Source organism: Vulpes vulpes, chromosome 4, assembly GCF_048418805.1.
Source record: "Vulpes vulpes isolate BD-2025 chromosome 4, VulVul3, whole genome shotgun sequence".
NCBI classification, from domain to species: Eukaryota; Metazoa; Chordata; class Mammalia; order Carnivora; family Canidae; genus Vulpes; species Vulpes vulpes.
In genome coordinates, this window is record NC_132783.1 from 20,430,475 (window position 1) to 20,453,062 (window position 22,588).

The 22,588-nt window shown below is 57.1% G+C and overlaps 1 protein-coding gene across 2 annotated transcripts in view; it reads right to left on the reverse strand.

Annotated features, from left to right (window-relative positions):
- Window positions 1–22,588, reverse strand: part of LOC140598510 (adenylate cyclase type 1-like) — a 97,241-nt gene that overhangs the window by 38,185 nt on the left and 36,468 nt on the right. For both annotated transcript variants that reach the window (XR_012000947.1, XM_072755338.1), the window contains exons 3-6: window positions 12,771–13,430; window positions 5,225–5,419; window positions 4,990–5,086; window positions 3,902–3,986 (exon numbers count right to left, since the gene is read on the reverse strand). Coding sequence is in view for 1 of the 2 variants with exons in the window: in XM_072755338.1 (XP_072611439.1) it covers window positions 3,902–3,982 (81 nt within the window). In the remaining variant the exon portion in view is untranslated. The remainder of the gene's footprint in view (window positions 1–3,901; window positions 3,987–4,989; window positions 5,087–5,224; window positions 5,420–12,770; window positions 13,431–22,588) is intronic.

The following is a 22,588-nucleotide window of genomic DNA, read 5'->3' on the forward strand; positions in this document are numbered from 1 at the left end:
GCACGTCCTCCTGGGCGCTGGGGTGCTGTCTGGGCCTAGCGGTGCCCCGTGACCCCCGAAACACTTGTCGAAACGTCAGAACTCTCAGCCTCAGTCATAAACACAGCCAGAGGCGCACGGTAAGACCAGCCTGGATCTGCTGCCTGTGACACGGCACAGGACGGCCCAGGGTTCCTCCCCCAGTGCCATGCCCCGAAGAGCTACCACCCCCGGCCCACGGCCACCCATGGCGGAGGGTCGCAGTGTGACTGGAGGGACGGGTTCCTGACCGAGGACTCCAGAGGACCCGGCTCAGCAGCAAGAGGTCTTGAAAGCCAGACGGTGGCGGAAGGGGAAATGGGTGGACTGGGGCGCAAAAACTCCACGTGCCAGGGCAGGTGACGGCCCCCCAACGAGCCCATGGGACCCCGCCAACAGCGAGCCTGCGGGCCGCTGCCCTCTAGCACGTGCTGCCCACAGCCGGGAGCCAGCGGGCGTGCGTGCCCTGAGACCTCCGAGGCCGCGGTCACTGGCCCGACAGCAGCAGGAGGTTGGGACTGACGCTGCAGCTGGGAGCGGGGGTGGCCAGAACCATGCAGCAGGGCCACGCCCGCCCACCACCTGCTTTCTACTCGTGTCCTCGCTCTCCTGACCCGCAGGTTCCAGACTCCCCCGGGGATGGGCACCAGCCCAGCTGAGGAGGAAGGCCAGGTCCTGGGGAGGGACCTTCCTACACAGTATGCTAGGATGTGCTGCTTCCTGGGGCTGACTGGAGACGCCAGGGCGCAGGGAGGGCAGCTCGCGGGCTCTCTGCGGGAGATGCCACGGGAGCTGGCTCTTCTGTTACCTGTGAAGCCACGGTCCTGTTGGCCAGCACGCCCACAGCCCTGCAGGAGCGGGACTGCCAGCATGGGTGCTGAGACCCACCCCCCGTCTCGCCCCCAACTCCTGAGCCTGCATACGCATTCGCTCACATGTAATGGGGTAGCACGCTCTTCTGAAAAGTGAACGCTGCTGGTCACGGAGACCGATGGCCACGCGTGGACTCCATGTGGCCTCTCCTAGCTGTGAGGCCGGTCGCTGCTCATCTTTTCGGTCAGTTTGCTTATATACTCGTGGAGCAAACACATCCGTGGAAAATAGTTGTAATACAGAAAAAAAAAAAAAAAACAGCACATCAGCTCCAAACCCGGGAGAAACCCCCTCGGAACGTTAAGCACAGCCATCAAACATGGCCTGGCCGATTGTCCATGGTTGCACGTCCTTGGGCCACACCATCCACACGAAAGGCAGCCGTGCCAACTCCAGCAATGACCCTGTGACCGCCTGTAAGCACAACAGGTGTGTAACATCGCCAAGGCCACCAGGAGCGATGCCACGGAGCACAACAGGATACCTGCCTCTCCGTGGAGGGTGCTGTGGCCAGGACCCCACGCATCGACCTAGGCACACGGTGCCGGTATCCCGAGCCTGAGCCTGTGGCCGAGGGTGTGTGAGACAGGCAGCCGTGGCCACCGTGGCCACCTCCCTGGGCTCGACACAGCCTGATTTACACGGGCACCTGGAGCTTACGGCCCAGGATGAGGTGTCGCCAGGGGCAGGGCCTGTGCAAGCCTCTGTGCTGGACGAGGCTGCGTCCACCCCTTCTGCTCACAACATGGGTCTGCCCAGGCTCCAGCAAGCACCCTCAGAGCAAAGCATACCTGAACCTGCAGAGGCTCGCAGACAGTCCCTTCCTGCCCAGCGGCCAGCCCTGGTCCCACTGCCCCCCACCCAGGGCAGGCTGTCCTGCTCCCACTGGCACTCGTGGCCACCTGGTCCAGCTCAGGCCCCTCCTAGCTCTCACCCTGCACCCTCACGCCCGTGCTCTGCTGGCCCACGGCACTGCAGCCCCCCCCCATCCCCAACTCCTGGCCTCCTCCTGGCCCCACTGACCCTGTCCCTTTGTCATCCAGCTTCTCCCCTTGTGTGCCAGGCTCCCGCTACTGGTGCATATCAACTCAATTCTGTCCTGCATCACAGACAGGGACATGGAGGCATGGAGTTCCCAGTGCCAGCAACCCCAGCAATGCGGGAGCCAATGGGAGGATGGAGGTCCCAGGGGGCCATGGGGCTGGCCCAGCAGCCCGGATGCCCTGCCTGTGGCCTCCTGCCCTGTCCCAGAGGAAAGCACATGCCCAGCTGACTCGTGCTTTCCCACGGAGGCCCTGCTACCCTGGACCCTGGCTCAACCATATGCACAGCTTCGCCCACCCGTACCTCCCTCCACTGAGGCTGGGCCCCACCTGCTGGTTGCCACCCCTCCACACCATCTCTGGGCCACACCCCGGGGAGGACACTCAGAGCTAGCGCAGAGGCACCAACGGACATGACACTCCGAATTCCACATGATTCGGCTAAGCCACCTCTGCCAGGAGGGACATGTCCGTCACAGCACCCGGCTCCCGGCTCCCCGGGAGGGGGTGGCAGGCCATCGAGTCAGCTCCACCTGTCACACTCTCCCCCAAAATTACATGAAAACACCATCTTATTTAAAGCTGAAAATTGCAGTTTCCAAACCACGTATCACCCTATGAAGAACAAACAACTGGAAATTGGTTTAAATAAATAACATCTTTTCAATTAAAAGAAAAAAAAAAGTTCCCAATGAAGAACAAAGAAGTAAAGTGGATAAAAGCGAATTTAGTTTTTTAAAAAGTTGCCGTTTCCAACAATTACACAAAGAGAATCCTGAGTCAGCAGGACATGGCCATGGGGTGAAGCAGGGTAATGGGGTGCATAAAGACACGGATGGGGGAGCCACAGCGGGGCTGGGACCGAGCGCTGTCCCAGGAGCACAGCCACCCATGGAGCCAGCCCAGCCCCCACCCCAAAGCTCACAGCAGCAAAGCCAACAGAGAACCCTCCACAGTGCAGGTGTCCTGTCCACCACGCAGGCGTATGATGGATCGCTGGTTCCCTGCCCTGAGGGACTCTCCACTCAGAACACCCCACGGCCCTCATCCCATCACTATGGACCACCTGCCCAGTGTCCCAGGGGCGCTCCTGGAACTCTGAGCAGGATCCAGCACACAAAAGGGCTTGGGGAGCTCCTGCTACTCTCCACTGCCCCACCGTCCTGTCAAGAGGACAAGCGGAGGCCACACATGTACCGGCCCAGGTGATGTGCAGGTAAAGGACACAGGCAAATACACATACCTGCCCAGGTGATATACAGATGCAAGACACACATGTACCTGTCACAAGCAGGATGTAAGCACACACAGGCACATACACCTGGATCTAGGTGATGCACAGGTACGGGACATATGCACACACACTCCTGGACCTGAGTGATGTGAGGGTACAGGACACACGCATACATAAGTATCTGGACCCAGGTGATGTGCAGGTACAGGACACATGCACACATAAGTATCTGGACCCAGGTGATGTACAGGTACAGGACACAAGCACACATAAGTAGCTGGACCCAGGTGATGCACAGGACACACATGCACACACACGGATCATAGGTCCACATGGACCATAGGTCAGGGAGAAGTACAACAGGCACCTGGACCCAGGTAATGTGCAGGTACAGGACACAGGCATACAGGCACCTGGGCCATGTGGATTGCAGGTCAGGGAGACACACAACAAGCACCTGGACCCAGGTGATGTGCAGGTTCAGGACACATGCACACACACTCCTGGACCTCAGTGATGTGCAGATACAGGACACATGCACACATAACTACCTGGATCCAGGTGATATGCAGGTACAGGACACACGCACCCACACTCCTGGACCCAAGTGATGTACAGGTACAGTACACACGCACACACACCTGGACCTGAGTGATGTCTAGGTACAGGACACATGCACACATGCACCTGGACCCAGGTGATGGCAGGTCTGGACTTATGCACACACACACACCTGGACCCGAGTGATGTGCAGGTATAGGACGCAGGCCACCAGGAAGCAGATGCAGAACACCAGGAGCAAGAGGTCAACCATGTTCCTAGAACAGAAGATGCAGGGTCACTGCGGGCTGGGGCCAAGCAAGGTGTGCCCAACAAGTGCCCGCAATTCCAACCCCCGACTGCTCCACCAAGTCCCTTTCTTTCTTCCCCCCAACTCCTAACCAGCGGGGCCCATGGAGAGGTCCTCCCTCATGGAGGACCTGCTGCTGGGCACTGCCCTCCTGGGCCAAGTCATCTGGGAGCAGCTTTTCTAGGAAAAGCTTGATCCCCACACGGGCCATCAGATGGTCGCCGTGTTTACAGCATCTGGGAACGGAGCAGCTTCCTGTGCTTCCTGGAAACTCTGGAAACCCAAGGAGAGCCACTCCACCAGGGGGTCTAAGAAAGTGGCCTCTCTGGAAGGAAAGTGGACTTTCCTCCTGAAAACAAGCACTGCCAAACTCAGACTTTGGGTAACTGATTATTACTAAATTACTACGTTTGTCTTCCTTTCCAGAGGCCACTATTTCTCACTTTAACATATCTGAAGATGACGCGCACCTAGAAACAACGTCCCTGGGATCCCTGGGTGGCGCAGCGGTTTGGCGCCGGCCTTTGGCCCAGGGCGCGATCCTGGAGACCCCGGATCGAATCCCACATCAGGCTCCCGGTGCATGGAGCCTGCTTCTCCCTCTGTCTGTGTCTCTGCCCCTCTCTCTCTCTCTCTCTGTGACTATCATAAATAAACAAAACAAAACAAAACAAAAAAAAAAAAAAAAGAAACAACGTCCCTCGAAATCTGTCCTGAAGGCAAGGGTGCACGTTGGGCAGATGGAAAGGCGCTGAAAATATCTTGTGTCTTAGAACTGTGTAAATGACACACGAGAAGTTGAGCGTGAGCATCCCACACGTGTGCCACCAGGGCCTGACGGCTGACTGCAACCAGGGGACAACAGGCTGTGGCTCATGCCGTCTCGGTGCCAGGGACGACGGGGGCAACGAGCAGACGAGGAAGGGCCTCTGGCACCCTCCTGCCCTGATGGCCAGGCCCGTCACACTTACTGAGGGATGATGAGAAGGTAGATGAGGCCGAACAGGGCGGTGAGGATGAGCGCCAGCACAACGGCACTGGTGAAATCCCGTCCTGGAGCTGGTGGTACTGGGAGACACGGAGACCGCCCATCAGTGGCTGTAGCTGCCAGGACACATGCAGGGTCCCCGCAGCGGCACCTGGGACCTGGGGACCACGCCGCCTGGAGACGGGTGGGGGACGGCACCTGGGGCCCCTTCCACCTACCTTGAGCTCGCGGTCAGCCTGCTTGTACTTCAGGGTGAAGAAGTCCAGGTCTGCCATCTCCAGCTCCATCTGGAACGCTTCCAGGAGGCGGCCGATGTACCTGTTTACACGCATGCCCGGCGTGGTGTAGATGACGTTCGCAGAGAACGATTAGCGGTGTCTGAGTTTCTCTGATGTGGTTCTCAATGCCATCTGCTGCCACCAAGGAAGGAAAAAAATAAATGTCAAATCCTCCACTTATTGAAGAAAAAGCTCTTCCATTCCCTCAGCCTGCTGTCTGGCGGGGCAGGTGTGGGGCCGAGATGTGGTCATGCCTCCACCACCTGCTGGCGCTGAGATCCCAGGTGACTTAGCACATCATTGGCCCTGAGACGCCTGCGTCTGCAAATACGGGCACGGGACGTTCAAAATGTGGCACTCCATGTGGATGCGGGCGGAACCCAGCAGAGAGCAAGAAAACATAAGTTGTTTCTTTAAAAATATCAATAAAATTGACAAATCTCCAGCAGGCATGACAAAGAAAAAGAGAGAGAGACTAACAAACCTGGGGATGAAAACAATTCTACTACAGACCCTGCTGACATCAAAAAGGTAATAAGAAAATACTGTGAACAATTACACACATTAATTTGACGACCTGGACCAATGAACGACTCGGGAACACACACACTACCACAATTCACCTAACGTGAAAGATTATGAGATTAGCCCTGTAATTTACTAAAGAAATTCAACTCATAACTGTAAAGGTTCCGAAAAATGAATCTCCAGCTCCAGGTGGCTTCACTGGAGAATTTTACTCAACATTTAAGAATGAAGAATTAACACCAATTCTGTATCATCTCTTCCAGAAAACAGAAAAGGTAACACCTTCCAACTCACTTTATAAAGTCGGAATCATCCTGATACCAAAATCAGACCAAGACAATACAAAAAAAGGAACACTACAGGCCATCTCTTTCAATACCGATGCTATAATCCTTAACAAAACAGCAAATAGAATTCGGCAGCCTCAGAACAGAAGCATGCACCATGACCATGTCTGGAGATGCAGATCCTTTTACACATCTGCCCATCGATACAATACACCACATAAATAATCCCATGGTTGTGTCAATTGACACAGAGAATTTGACAGTTGAATCTGACAAAATTCAACACTCATTCTTGATAAGATCAGAAAACTAGGGAGGGAGGGGAAGTTCTCCAACTTGATGAAGATCTACAGAATACTGAAAGCTACTATAGTACTCGCTGGTGAAAGATGGAGTGCTTTCAGCAACCCCAGCCATTGCAACAGGGCAAGAAAAAGGAAAAAAGAACATCAGAAAACTGTCCCTTTGCAGATGCCACAATGGCGTACATAGATATTCTATGTAGGGGAGGAAATAACTCTAGAACAAATGAATTCCATAAGGTCACTGGATACAAGATGAACATAAAAAACGTATTTCTTGGGGCACCTGGGTGGCTCAGTCAGTTGGGCCTCTGAGTCTTGGTTTCAGCTCTGGGCATGATCTCAGGGTCCTGGGATGAAGCCTCACATCGGGCCCCCTCAAGTAATCTGCTTGAGCTTCTCCTTCTCCCTCTGCTCCTCCCCTTGCTTGTGCACTCTCATTCTCTCTCTTGAAAAAGAAGTGTATTTCTTAAACTAATAATCAGTATGTGAAGACCAAAGTTAAAATTCAGTGACATATGTACTCATGGAGAAAAACGAAGTACTAGGTACAAATCTAACACGTACACAACTTGTATGCTGAAGACTATATGATACTGATGAAAGAAATCAATGATTTCAATGAACAGAGGGACACACGTGCTCATCAATGAGAAGACATGACACAGTAAAGCTGTCGATTATCCTCATACTGATGTGCACAGGTTCTTTAAAAAAAAAGATTTTACTTGCTTACTCATGAGAGACAGAGAAAGAGGCAGAGACCCAGGCAGAGGGACAAGCAGGCTCCATGCAGGGAGCCCAATGTGGGACTCGATCCCAGAACCCCGGGTCAGGGCCTAAGCCGAAGACAGATGCTCAAACAATGAGCCACCCAGGTGCCCCGCGGTGCATGGGTTTAATGTAATTCTTATCAAATTCCTAACAGGAAATTTTTCATAGACAGGCTTATCTTAAATATAAATGGAAAGGGAAGGGGATGAGAATAGCTCATTTTTCTCAAAATCACTCAACCCAAGGTTAAGACTGATTGTGTAGCTACCCTGGTTGGAGCAGTACAGCACTTGTGCCAGGAGAGACACAGAGATCTACAGAATAGAGAGCCCAGAAACAGCCTCACACCAGTATGGTCAATGATTTTTTACTAAATGCAAAAGCAGTTCAATGGAAGAGGATAGTCTTGTCAACAAAGGGGGCTGGATCAACTGGTCGTCCATGTGCAAAGAAGGAAATTCGACCTAAAACTCACATGTTATAAAAAGAACTTATCAAACTTAATCCCAAGAAACAAACAATCCAATCCTGAAATGGTCAAAAGACATGAATGGAAATGTCACAGAGGAAGACATAGACGTGGCCAAGAAGCACATGAGAACATGCTCCACATCACTGGCCATCAGGGAAATACAGATCAAAACCACAACGAGATCCCACCTCACCCTGGTGAGGACGGTGAACATTAGCCAGACAGAAAACCACAAATGTTGGAGAGGAGGTGGAGAAAAGGGAACCCTCCTGCACTGTTGGTGGGAATGTGAACTGGTACAGCCACTCTGGAAAACTGTGGGGAGGTTCCCCAAAGAGTTAAAAATAGACCTGCCCTACGACCCAGCAATTGCCCTGCTGGGGATTTACCCCAAAGATACAGATGCAGGGAAACGCCAGGACACCTGCACCCCGATGTTTCTAGCAGCAATGTCCACAATAGGCAAACTGTGGAAGGAGCCTCGGTGTCCATGGAAACATGATGGATAAGGAAGATGTGGTCTCTGTATACAGTGGAATATTCCTCAGCCATTAGAAATGACACATACCCACCATTTACTTCGACGTGGATGGAACCAGCGGGTATGATGCTGAGTGAAGTAAGTCAATCGGAGAAATATGGTTTCACTTATATGGGGAGTTTAAGAAATAGTGAAAGGGAATAAAGGGGAAAGGAGAGAAAATGAATGGGAAAAACCAGACAGGGAGACAAACCACGAGCGACCCCTAACTCTGGGAAACGAATAAGGGGTGGAAGAAAAGGGGGTGGGTGGGGGGTGAGGGTGACTGGGTGATGGGCACTGAGGGGGGCACTTGACGGGATGAGCACTGGGTGTTATGCTATATGTTGGCAAATCTAACTTAAACGATGTGATAAAATATATGTACATATAAATATTAACTCAAAATGCACCATAAGTTTAATCAGAAAACATAAAAGTATAAACTTTTAGAAGAAACATGATAATCTTTAGGGTTTGGGCTACATAGAAAATTCTTAGAACACCAGAAACACAGTCCATAAAGGAAAAAATATCAGTAAATCGGACATCTTTGAAATTTGAAACCTCTGTCGTGGGAAAGACACTGTGAACAGAACGGAAAGACAAGCCACACGTGTGACAGTAGAATCAGATCCAGGATTCATCGAGAACTCCAAAAAGTCAACAGTACCAAGAAAAAAAAACACTCCAATTACAAAGCAGACATTTTGCCAACAAAGAGAAAATATATGGGCAGAAAACTAGCACTTGAAAAGGTGGCTGGCATGACGAGCCACCTGGGAGATGCCAATAAACACAAGTCACTAAACGTGTTAGAACAGACAAAATTTTCTAAAAACAGAGACAGCACAAAGCTGGCTGGACGCAGAGAAGCTGCGTCTCTCACACGTGGCTGCCGGGAACGTGGTATGGGACGGCCTTTCTGGAAACAGTTTGGCAGTTTCTTTAAAAAAAAACAAAAAACAAAAACCAAAAACAAGACCCATCCGCAGTACAGCTGGGCATCTGTCCCAGATAATAAGCATTTTGGTCCCCACGAAAGGGAACGCAAGCGTATGTTGCGGTTTTATTTTTAACAGTCACGGTTGGGAACAAGCTAAACATCCTTCAACGGGTCCGCCTACGGTGGCCCGCCCGCCCCGCGGAATGCCCGCAGAGCACGGGGGGACGGGGGACCCGGGGCTCCATCCCGAGTGAGGAGGAGCCAGAGTCACGGGGCGCATCCCAGGGTCCGCGTCCACGATGTCCTCAGTGCAGAAGTCAGCACGGAGAGCCGTCCATGGGGGGCCCGGCGGCTGGGGAGGGGACAGTATGGCTCAGCAGAAGGGGGATCATGGCGTGAGGGAACGTTCCGGGCCCCGAGTGTGGCCGCCAAGACACCCCAGGGCACAGCCACAGGCACCACCCAGCGGCACCCATCACTAGCTCGGGTGCATGGGTCCTGGGGAGCTGCGACCTCGGGGAGCCCGCCGGGGGCCCCAGTGTGCACACTGTGTGGTGCCACCACAGACATGCGTGCAGCCAGGGTGGTGCATCACCACCCCCCTCCGGAACGCAGCGAGAACATAGGATGGGTTGGGACAGCAGGCCCAGCTCCTTCGAGGGCAGGACCTCCGCTGCACCCCCCCGCCCCCCTGCCCCGCAGCGAGGCCACGCACTCCCTCTTTGTCGTTCTTCCCTGGACTTTCCACAACAATAGTGTTTCCTCAGAAAACAAGTCAGAGCCAAGGTCACGAGGAAACACGCCCGTTTTGGTGCAGACTCTGGCCGCCTGAGCCTGTTTCCTGACCTGCCAGAGGGCAGGCTTGAGGCCTGGGTACAGAGCCCTGGGTGCGGGCCAGCCGTGAAGCCCCGAGGGCGCACCTAACATCTATGCTCCAGCTTCCCGGTCTGCGACCCACAACAAGGGGGTCACGGCGTGCTGCCAGCAGGAAGCACCAGAGTCCACGCAGAGACCCAGGTGAGGCAGAGCCGCAGGGAGCAAGAGGCCCTCGCGGGAAGTCGGGAGGCCTGGCTGGGCTGGCTTACCCCAGGCAGGAGAGGTGACCCCGACCCGCTCTGCTCGCCACCAGGCCTTGTGGGGACGTGGGCATGATGGGGGTGGGCAGGCAGTAGAGCCAGCTTGGGGGCCAACATGGACTTCCCTGCTCTGCTTCCATCCCACCAGCTGAAACGAGGACTCAAGGACCAGAAGCCCCAGCATCCGTGCTGGCACACGTGGCGATGACGGCAGGCAGGCCGGAACAGGGTCACGGGTCTGGCTCAAGACGATCATGAAGCTGCCACGTGGGCTCCCACCTGCCTGCTCTCTGGGTTCACTTTAAGTGTAAGAAAGCTAACCTCTCTCCTGTTCAAGCAGCCACGACCACGGATTTGTACAACAGCACGATGCCCACGCTGACTCACAGAGGCCCTGAGCGCACACACATGTGACATGAATTTGGGGGGCTCAGCGGTTGAGCGTCTGCCTTCAGCTCAGGGCATGACCCCAGGGTCCCGGGATCGAGTCCTGCATCGGGCTCCTGTGTGGAGCCTGCTTCTCCCTCTGCCTGTGCCTCTGTCTCTGTCTCTCTCTCTCTCTCTGTGTTTCTCATGAATAAATAAATAAGCCTAATAATAATAATAGTAGTAATAATAATAGTAATAATACATAGTGGAAAAGAGATGCCAAAGTCATACCTACAACCATTCGTCCAGAAAACCGAGAGAGCCAGCCCTGGCCATACACAAGGGTGCCTGCGCAGGACTCAGGAATGGAAATGAACGACCGGGACACAGGGCCAGTGAGAGACCCCATCTCAACGGGGACACGGGCCCCGGGGGGCAGTGGGGACAGTGCCTGTGGGCAGAAGGGCCTGCCCAGCAGGGTCACCCAACATCCACCTCCCCAGCTGCCCAGCTGGCATCCTGGCCCAGCCTCGGTGCCTGTTCCCCGCCCTTCGGAACCACCGGCCTTGTCACTGCCCCGTCTCCACCCCGGGGGCAAACCCAAGGTGGGAGGCTAGGACCCGCTGTCCCCGGCAAACAGACAAAGGACCAGAATCGGCAGGTGTGCACGGCCCCACCTGGGAGGCATCCCGCACTGCAGACAGAGGTTCAGGGGTCAGGGGCTGGGCCAGGAATCAGGGACACGGCCCTGTGCTCCCAGGTAGGGCAGGAATCCAGCAGGGACATCAGACAACAGGGAGGGAGGGAAGGGCTGGCGCGCACGAGCACATGCATGCGTTCTCATGCACACACGGCCATGCACACGCATGTACACTCACTCAGGGACACTTACAGATGCACAAGAACGTGGTAAGAAAGGGAAGCTGCCAGGGGCCCTCAGGACGTGGGAACCCAGGCTGGGCAGGTGGCAGATGCACCAGAGAGCTCGCGCAGCCCGTCATCCTGACTGCAGCCACGCAGGGCCTGAGAGAGATGGGCAGGAAGCTTCCCCCCAAAACCCCACCAGGAAACACGGACATGGGGAGACCCTGCCCCCCGTGGGGGGGGATGGTGAGGACCATGCCCGCAACCCCCACCTGTGCCCCCAGAACCCACCTGTGCCCTACAGCCCCCCCTTCTGTGCCCCCTGCCCCTCACCTGTGCCCCCCAACCCTCGCCTGTGCCTCCATCCCTCGCCTGCGCCCCCACCCCTCGCCTGTACCCCACGACCCCTGCCTGTGCCCTGAGACCCCGTCCTGTGACCCCAGACCCCACCTGTGCACCATGACCCCCCTCCTGTGCCCCCCGCTCCCCGCTTCTGTGCCCCTCGCCCCCCACCTGTGCCCTGCATCACCCACCTGTGCCCCCCAACCCCCACCTGTGTCCAGCGCCCCTTGCCTTTGCCCCCAGCCCCTTGCCTGTGCCCCCTGCTCCCTGCCTGTGCACCACAACCCCCACCTAGTCCCCATGAACCCCGCCTGTGCCCCACGTCCCCCACCAATGCCCCCTGCCCCTCACCTGTGCCCCGCATCCCTCACATATGCCCCACACACCTCGCCCGTGTCCCCTGCCCATGCCTATACCCCGCACCCCCCACCTGATCCCCACACCCCCTGCCTGTGCCCCTGCCCCTCGCCTGTGCCCCGCACCCCTCGCCTGTGCACTGTGCCCCCTGCCTGAGTCCCCCGCTCCATGCCTGTGTCCCCCGCTCCTTGCCTGTGCCCCTCACCCTACCAGCCTGTGCCCCGCGCCCACCGCCTGTGCCCCGTGCCCCCTGCCTATGCCCTGCGCCCCCTGTCTGTGCACCACACCCCTCGCATATGCCCTGAGACCCTCCTCTGTGACTTGAACCTCTTGCCTGAGCCCTGGAAGAACTAGGCCCCCTTAATCACACCCAAATCCATTTCCTTGGGCACAAAACCCTTGAGGGCCCCCATGCAGGTCACGGGCCCTCCCACATGCACAGCACCCTCAGCCCTCAGCAGCCCCACCCCTGACCTGTGCTGCTGGAGAGGAGTTGAGGCCCAGGAAGGTCAGTGGGGGGAGGGTGGTTGCAGGGGGCCCCGCCCCCGAGAGGACCCCGGGCTCTGCCTGGGGTTCCAGGAGCCCGTCCATCCCAAGGGCCTGGCCCAGGCCCAAGCAAGGGGGGCCCCGTCCCCCTCCCGGAGCCTACCTTCTGCCGGTGAGACGGCACGATGAAGAACGTTTCGTGCCGTGTTGTGAGTTTTCAGGAAGCTGTTCCTCTTGTGCCCGTGATCCGGCACCACCTCGTAGTCACCATTCAAACACGCCAGCGTCATCCTTGTGATGTGGACCTTCCTGCAACACAGCAGCCCCGCCATGCCCAGGGCGGCCCTCCCCGCGGGTGCATCCAGGACTCAGGCTCCCCATGTCAGTGGCAGCCCAGGCACTTGGACACACAGTGCCAGGAGGAAGCCGGCGTACCCTCCGGACTCTGAGGCCACGGGGCCTCCCTTCCTCACGTGAGTGCAGGGGACGAGCAGAGAGAAGCGACAGCACCAGGTGGTCCGAGCCTCGGACCTCCTCTCCGTCCACTGTGGCTCCTGCAGAGGCCGGGGGTCCTTGGGCCCCCCCGCAGGCCCCTCCCAGGTGGCTCCGAGAAGCACCTGCACCAGTCCTCTGGCCCGGAGCGCATCGCCTCCCCCCGACTCACCCAGGCAGGCCAGCGGCCTCCATGACACTGGCCAGGATCTCGTCGTTGGACCACACGTCGTATTGCCACTTGCGCAGGCCGAGGACCCCGCAGAGGACCCTGCCGGTGTGCAGCCCCACACACATGTTCCTGTACACCTCAGTGGCCTCGGCCACCGACCTGCAAAAAACAGGTCATGGGCATGAGCTGGGCCCTCGTGTACACCCATGAGGAGAGGCTCTCCTGAACAGGCGGGAGCACGGGGTCCCCGCCCGGCTCTGGGACGCACGGCCACAGTCAGGTGCCGGAGGGAGTGCTGAGCCAGGTGACTAGCCCCTCTGCCGCCCTGGTCTGTCCACAGGTGGCCCCCACAGCAGGTGTGTCCAACGGGCCTTCCGCATGAGCCCTCGGCTCCTGCCTCCTACAGCCCCACCCACACCCCACGTGAGACGATGGGGTGCCCGCCCGGCCCCCTTGGGCTCCCCCGTAGACTGCGAGCTGGCCGCAGGGATGTCCAGTTCTGACCATTCAGTCTCCAGAGGACAGCGGCAGCCACCTTTTTGGACCCCTCCAGCCTCTCTGCCTGCAGAAAGGAGCTCCCGCATATCCCACGGGAAGGCCATGCTGGTGGCGGCCTGTCCTCTGCTGGTGTTGGGGAGCCGGAGCCAGATGGCTGGAGGCAGACGCCCCCACCCCGGAAGAGCCGAGGGCCGGACCCCTGGGAGTCAGCCAGCCCGCGTTCCTCAGCCACGCTTGCCAAGCCTCCAGCCAGCAGGAAGCCCTGGGCTCTCTCCCAGCTCTTCCAGAGCGCTCACCCTACTGTCCCCATCGTCCCCAGTGGGCAGGCAGGCCAGGACACCCATGCAGGCCAAGGACAGGGAGCCCTCTCCCAACGTCCCCTGTCCCCAGGCCTGGGGTCCAGGGATGGCACCAGAGGCCACTGCCAAGCCTCGCCCGTCTCCTGGGCGTCAGGGCGTCCTCCCAGAGACCAGCCCGGGGCTGCAGACCCCCACCTCCGAGGAGCCCAGGAGTGACGGCACTATTCCTGCAGCCGGCCCAGGTCCTGGTACCTCAAGGGTGATGTGTGCCCATCAGCACCTCGGCAGGGCGTGCCTGTGCCTCTGGCTGTCTCTGGACCCCAGGTGTGCGACAGCCACAAGAAGGCAGGGAGGTGCCCACGGGGAGCCCTGGGAGTGAGCACGCTGCCCGCACGCCGACCTCCAAGTAAGGGCAAAGCCACTTAGCAGGTAGCGGCCAGAGGCCACAGCCTCCTAATTACAGGCTGTCAGCGGCAGATGTGTCCTTCATGAAGGTCCCGCCGCACAGCCTCCACCCCTCCCAGCTGCCTGGCCGCGGGGCAGGGCAAGGCACAGCGCACAGCAGACTGGGCTGAAAGCAGCGAACGCCTCACCTCGTCTTCTAACCTCCAATGTCCCGGCTGCCATTCGCCAGCTCGCGAGACAGAGGAGGTGCTGCATGGACTTGAGCGTGCTCCAACCTCAAGCCCCCTGAGGGGCACCCCTGGAGCTGGAGCCAGGCCTCTGCGATGACGACGGGACAGCGGTTTCTGAGACCTCCACCCACATGTCCACGCTGGGGGACACAGCGGCCAGCGAGGCCCGAGGGGCTGCAGGAGGATCCAGGCAGGAAGGCCGCACACGGGGCCTCATGGACAAGCTCTGACCCGCCGCCCGGCGGAGTGGGCAGCCGTGGGGCCCGGACCCATGACGACAGCCAGAGCGATCGCTGGGAGGAGGTGCGGACCACCATCCACCGTGACTTCCGTTCCTCCTGAACCGTCCGCACAGAATTCCCTTTACCCAGCCCTTGAGAGCTGGCTCCCGGCTAGGATGAGGGTCCTGTGTTCCCAGAGCCTCTGCCCACCGGGGGCGGGGGGGACCGCACAGGAGCCATGTCTGTCAAACCGCAGAGAGGCCGTCAGCCCAGCACCGACTCTGCAGGCCTGGGCAGGCCCAAGACGGCCCCGTGCCCGGTGTGGCTCTGGGCAGCAGGCGGTCATCGTGCACGTCGGCTCCTGGTACTGGTACCGAGGGGACTGCCCAAGGCAGCACGATGCCCGACCCCGTGGGCGGGGTGGCCCTCCCTCCACGCACAGGTCTCGGGGTCTCCACCGAGGAACCAAGCCATGCAAATACTATACACAGTTCAAAAAATTCAATTGAGGGACACCTGGGAGGCTCAGCTGAAGCGTCTGTCTTCAGCTTAGGTTATGATCTCAGGGTCCTGGGATCAAACCCCATATCGGGCTCCCTGGTCAGCACGGAGTCGGCTTCTCCCTCTGCCCCTCAACTTGCTTGTGTTCACGCTCTCGCCCTCTAATCAATTTTTAAAAATCAAAATAAATAAATAAATAAATAAATAAATAAATAAATAAATGTCAAGCAGCGATGCTCAAAACGCAAAACCAAAATGAAATAAGCCCTAAGGGTGACACCGTCGGGTGGGCGATGGCATCGGGATGGCGACCGCGTCCGGGTACGGCGACTGCGCGTCCAGTGGGACGTCAGCTGCAGACAAAACAAAGAAAGGCCTCGAGGAACCCAAAACTGCACGTGGGGTCCTGTCGCACGTTTCGAGCGGGCAACATCCCTCTGAGCCTTCGATGCACAGAGACATGAAAGAGGGAAAGGCCGTCGCCAGCGCGGGGACTTCCAGCCTCGGGGAGAAGGGACGTGCGGGTGAGAATCAGGAGCGGAGTGACTCAGTGGTCGGAAAGAGCAACACAAACACAGAACTCGCAATTATTCTTCTAAAACACAGCCTCACCCCTGCGTCCTGAGACGCCGGAGGACAAGGAGCTGGAAAACCAGTTCCCGTGGATGGAAGCAATTGCTGCATCTGTGTGCGGGGGGGGGGCGTCTCGCTGTCCAGGGACATGGGCTGGGGGCGGCCTCGTCCCTGGAGGCAGATGGCACCAGCGGGGAGGCCCCAGAGCAGGGGGGATGCATCCAGGCACAGCGGGCACCCACAATCCCAGGAACGCCCGGGACGGAGGGGCCAGAAGGCGGCTCCGGGGCGCCCATTCCTCAGTCGGAAAGCACATCGGTGACAAAAGCCAAGCGGGCACCGTTTTTGAGGATCACCAATCAGCTGACGTGTGAACCTTCTTCAATGTAAAGAATCACGAGCCAATAAGTGCAGGAACAATGACGGCAAAAGTTCACCGCAGTAAGTTGCCAAGCGCCCCACTTTCCGGGCAGCTGCCACGGCCCCCCATGGGACGGACGTCATGGGAAGCAGCCGGCAGGTGGGTCGCATGCACGCAGGGACCATGGAAACCATGAGCCTTGAACCACCTGGGAGCCGGCCAAGGGGCACGCCAGGGGACGAACAGGGAGACCGGCGGCACCCAGGAAGGCTCCCCAACATGAAGGAACCACTCAGGGTCCCAGCCCCAGGGGCCGCGACGACCAGTCCCGTTGTCTCCATGGTAGCCCAAGGGTCTGGAGCCCCCACCCCACCCCATGTGCTCTACTTGCCCTGCCACCCAGGCTGGCTGCCAGATCACAGAGGAGGGGACACCGGAGCCAGGGTCCATGTACCGACTGTCAGGCCCATCGCCCGCCTCGCCCTTCCTCTGTGGAAACCCCGTGAAGGCCCCACCACGCAGCCCAGCCCCCTCTGTGCCCCGCATGCCTTGCCCTGCCCTCTTCAGGGTCTGTGGGGCCGTGACCAGTGGCACGAGCTCCGTGCCATCGGACAATGCCAAACATACATTAAACCCAGACACGTATCCCGCCTGGAACAACGCTGCCAAGGAGAGAACACCTGACATGATGAGCAGGTGCCACAGCCCAGAGAGACCCAGAGCTTCCATGCTGGCGGTCCACTGGGTGGGTGACAAAGGCATCACGGCGGCCTCGTCATTCTCGAGGGAAGGACTGGGGCCCAACTGTGAGCACAAGGTGCGGTGACATCTAGAACCCGGGAGGAGAGCCGCCAGCCAGAGGGGCTACAGGGGTCAGGTGGGGCCGCTGTGTCCTCCTTGCCATCATGCATAGGTGAGTCCACGCGACACGTTCCCCAGCCCCCGAAGGCAGGGCTGGACCTCTCCCTGCAGCTTCTCTGAGCGTGTCCCCAGAAGCATGCAGGCACCCCCAGGGTCGCCAGGTGCCTCCAACCTTCCCGGGGGCCCACACCCCACAGCCCTGAGCTGCCAGGGACGAGCAGTGATCGTCTCCTCCTGAAACGAAGCTACATCTCTGCACACAGAAGCAGGCGAAGCGGGGATGACCAGGTGAGTGACCCTGGGGAGGAGGACCCCAGGCCCCTGGGGGACTATGCACTGGGGACAGCCCGGCCCCCGGCCCCCACCCCCAGGGACTGCGCACTGGGGACCGGGCACCGGGGCAGCCCCCTGGGTACCGCGCAGCAGGGACGGGGGATCGTGAACCGGGGCAACCCGGACTGCGGCTGGGCTTCCACCCACGGGAAACCCCAGTGGTTGCATTCCACACACCGCCTGCTGTTTCAGGGAAGTGTTTATTTCCTGCTCATTAGGGAAGAATTAAATCGGGCTCATCATAATGCAGGAAGCTCCAAAAAATTAAAACTCAGCGAGAACCCACAGCCCTGGGGCCCTCGTCCCCGCAGCCCACCCCTGATGGCTCCTGGCTGCATGTGCACATGCTCTGCAGCCGGTTTGTGCCCCTGGCCGTCATGCACATGCCTCCACAACGTCAAGGCTCGCCCGGGGGGACAGTCCCCCAAGCCGAGGGTGGACGCCGCCTGCTCTGCCCCCTCCTCCCTCAGGACAGCCGGGCCCAGTCCTGACCACACCGCCCCATGCGGGCCCCTCTGGCTTGGGACACTCCAGGCGAGCCACCACGTGCCCCACAGCCTGCCTGCGTGCAAGCCTGACGGCACAGGCACAGCACGTCAGCACGGGGCAGCTGGGGACGCAGCTGGGGACGCAGCTGGCCGTCGCACACACTCCCTGCCCGCAGCACGCTCCGGGAGGAGGCCACCTCCGGGGATGAGGCCACCGGGGCTCCTCATATTCACTGGCCAGGAAGCCAAGGCGTGAGGAGACCCAAGGACGCCACTGAGTCTTCGCGCTGCCTGCTGAGCCCAGGGGAGCCCGGCGAGGAGGAGGGACATGGGCACACACTGCAACGAGCTCTGGCTCCCAGACTGGCTTCTGTGGCCACACGCAGAGGATCCCCGGGCACTGGAGATGGACAACCTCACCCTCATCGGTCCTCATGGTCACCTTCCGGCGGCTCCCGGGGGAGCACAGCACCGCGGCTTTGGCCAGCCTCTCCGTGTCCTCACCGCCCCGTCTTCCCTCACAATCCCAAACAACACGCTCCCTGCATTCCTATCCAGCGGGTCAGGGGGCCAGGAAGGCTCCCCACTGCATGTGCGGCGGAGACTGCGAAGACTGGCCAAGCCCGGGGCGGGGTCCCAAGGTGAGCCCCCACGTGGACATCATGCGCCCTGACAGACAATGCCTCCCAGGCTTGTCCAAGCTGGCCGACTGCGCTGGACCCCACGCCAGTCTAGTCCGAGTGTGTACGCCTGCTGTGTGCCAGGCACAGGCCGCCTGGGGGCTGAGAACCGACCAGAGTGCACCAAGCTCCGGCCGGGAACTCCTGGGGCGCAGCCCCGACGGAGGATGGTCTCCAGCTGTCAGCCCCGAGGGACGCATGGGACCCAGGCCGCCTCCAAGGCTGGCACAGCCAGAGTCTGGGCCTCCGCAGGGAGCCTGCACGCTCATGGAGCAACGTCTGCTTCTCCCAGTGGGGCTGCTCTCCCCGCATCCAGAGAAGAGCCCTGTGGTCAGAGCAGATGTAAACCTAAAGTGGCTCAAGCAATAAATACTGTATCCATCTGCGGTCCGCCGGGCACAAGGGTAAATAAACCTCCGGAGACCGTGGAGACCAAGCCAACATGCTCACCCTCGGTCTCACTGCTCAAAGCGACCCTGGTAAGGCGGGGTGAGTCTGGGTGACCGCATGCAGGTGCACTCACGGGGCTCATTCATCGCCGGCTGGCCCGCCCTCCTCCCTGCAGAGCACCCACACGCAGACCCGCTGGTGACCCGCACAGGCTGGACCCCACTTTCCCTCTTCTAAAGGGAATGGCTCGTTTGCCCAAACATAAATGGCAACAATGCAAAACAGGGTTTATAACAAGAAGTGAAACATGCACAGCAGCAACCTCACAAAGGCCAGGAAGGGAGGCACATGAGGAGGCACATCCGCGAGATCCTCGGACGACGTCAAGGAACCTGCCGCAGACCCTGGAGCAGCCAGCCCAGTGACAGAGTCAACGGTGCACACTCATGAGCCAACAGAGGTGCAAGGGCAGAGTCACAGAACGCACCCCCTACACCCACAGAATGGCAGGAAATGTAAAACCACGACACAGAACAGATGGGACAAACCAAACCCGGGCCGACGGCACAGCACAGCAAACGCAGACGGTCAGATTCGAGGGAGAAAAGACAAACCCAGCCCGTTAGAGAAATTCATGAACCCCTTGGGGGAAAAGAAAGGGGGATGGAAAAGACATGCTTCCCGACAATAATCAAAGGAAAGCTGGAACGGCTATGCTCACACAGGACGTTAGGTCTCCAGGTAACAAGGGTCATTTCTTCATGAAAATAGGGGATTAGGGGAGCGTGGGTGGCTCAGTAGGTTGAGCATCCGACTCTTGGTTTTAGCTCTCCCTCTGCTCCTCTCCTGGCTCACACACACACACACACTCTGTCTCTAAAAAACCAGAATGGGACCGCTGGGTGGCTCAGTGGTTGAGCGCCTGCCTTTGGACCACGGTGTGACCCCGGGGTCCTGGAATCGAGTCCCATATCGGGCTCCCTGCAGGGAGCCTGCTTCTCCCTCTGCCTGTGTCTTTGCCTCTCTTTCTGTGTCTCTCATGAATCAATAAAATCTTAAAAAAGTTAATTCATCAAGAGGACCTAAGAACCCTAAATGTTACAAATCAAATAGCAGAGCTCGAGAAGACAGGAAGCAGACAGATCTCTAAGTATGTCGCAGACTCCATACCCCTCGATCAGGAACTGAGAAACCCGGGAGCCAGGACATAAGTAATGACGCAGAGTAAGAACGTGAGCAGCCCGTCCCCAGCCAGCCTCAGCGTGTGTACACAACACCCCAGAACACAAGGATGGCACGGAAGCACAGTGCATCTTGTTGCTCAGTTACTGAGGAGACCGTGTTCTGAACCGTACACTTAAGAGGACTCAAATTTTTGATAAAATGTGTTCTCTGACCACAACAGAATTAAACGTGAAGTCAAAAACAGAAAGACCTTTAAAAAAATCCCTCACAAAACATATCTCTAAATAAGCCATGGGTGTAACCACAATTAAAAGGGAAATTAGAAAGCATCTTGAACCAAGGGGAAATGAGGACACAGTGTCGCAGCAACGCGGGGATGCCACCTTAGCCAGACACCTGCCTGGTCTGCGGCACCAACTCTTCACATTTGGAGGGAAAAGATCCTGATCAGCAGTCTCAGCTTCCATCTTCCCAAACTACAAAAACAAGAGTAAAAGAAAAACAAGGAAAGCACAAGAATCACAACAATAAAATATCAGAGAAAAACAATAAAACAGAGAAATCAATGAAACCAAAAGCAAACTCTTTACAAAAATCGATATCATTGATAAACGTGCAGCCAGAATGATGGGGGAGAGAGGGAAGATACAAATTAGCACAGTCAGAAAAGGAGGAGATGATGTCACTGCTGCTTCTGCAAATATTAGAAAGCTAACAGGGAAATACCATAAACACCTTTATTCTAACAATCTCGGTGACTTAGCTCACGTGGACAGATACCTTGAAAGACTATGAAACCCAAAGCTCACTCTGATATATGTACATAGGCATATCGTATATGGATATATCACATACATATAAAAAAAAACGATTCTAGGGACCCCTGGGTGGCTTAGCAGTTTAGTGACTGCCTTCGGCCCAGGGCATGATCCCGGAGACCTGGGATCGAGTCCCACATCGGGCTCCCTGCATGGATCCTGCTCTCCCTCTGCCTGTGTCTCTGCCTCTCTCTCTCTCTCTCTCTGTGTGTGTGTCTCATGAATGAATAAATAAAATCTTTTTTAGAAAAGCCCTGATTTTATAGATATATATATATAATAGCCCTATTTTAAAAAATTGAACCTGTACATAAAAACTTCCAGGGGTGCCTGGGCAGCTCAGTCAGTTAAGTGTCTGCCTTCTGCTCAGGTCATAATCTCAGGGTCCTGGGAGGGAGCCCCCAGTTGGGCTCCCCGCTCAGTGGGGAGCCTGCTTCTCCCTTTCCAGCCTACTTGTGCTCTCTCATGCTCTCTCTCTAATACATAAATTTTCTTAAGAATTTTTTAAAAGTTTCAGAAAGAAAATCTCCAGAAAGTGGAACAGGAGGAAACATGCCCAAACTCTTCCAGGAGACCAGCCTGACCAAGATTCCACATGAAGACGACATAAGGAAAGCCACAGAATAGCATCCTTCAGAAACATAACAGGAAGACATCTAAAATAATTTTAGCCCACATGCACATACTCACACATGGACACCTGCACACATATACGTGAACAAGCATGTCCATATGCACATGTGTGTGCACAACTGCATACGCACATGCTCTCAAGCATGTATGCACTGCACTCGCGGATATCCATACACACGTGCATTCCCCCACACACACAGCTATATGGACATGTCCCACCACGTCCCACTGCAGCCCACCCACCACGTCGCTCCCACGTGTGCAGCAGCCGCTGTCTGGTGTGCGCACTTCTCTCGATAAAGGTATTTAAGCCAGAGTCCCAAACACAAGCACGTGTCCTGGTGAAAGAGCCAAGTAGTGAATAAAAAGGGACACATCTTATACACCAGCAAACCTGACAACCTAGAAGAAATGAATAAATCCCTACAAACACTCAACCTACCAAGACTGAATCATAAAGAAACAGAAAATCTGCAGACATTTCTAGTACAGAGACTGAAGCAGTGATCAAAAGCCCTCAACACAGAAAAGCCCAGGACCGGATGGCTTAACTAGTGATCTCTACCAAACGTTTGAATAAGATCACCAACACTTCTTAAGCTCTAAGAAAGCTCCCAAATTCACTCTATGGGGCCAGCATTACCCTGAACCCAAAACCACTGGACCTGACCAAAAAAAGATGATGATCTTTTTTTTTAAAATTTATTTATGATAGTCACAGAGAGAGAAAGAGAGAGAGGCAGAGACACAGGCAGAGGGAGAAGCAGGCTCCATGCACCGGGAGCCAGACGCGGGACTCGATCCCGGGTCTCCAAGATCGCGGCCTGGGCCAAAGGCAGGC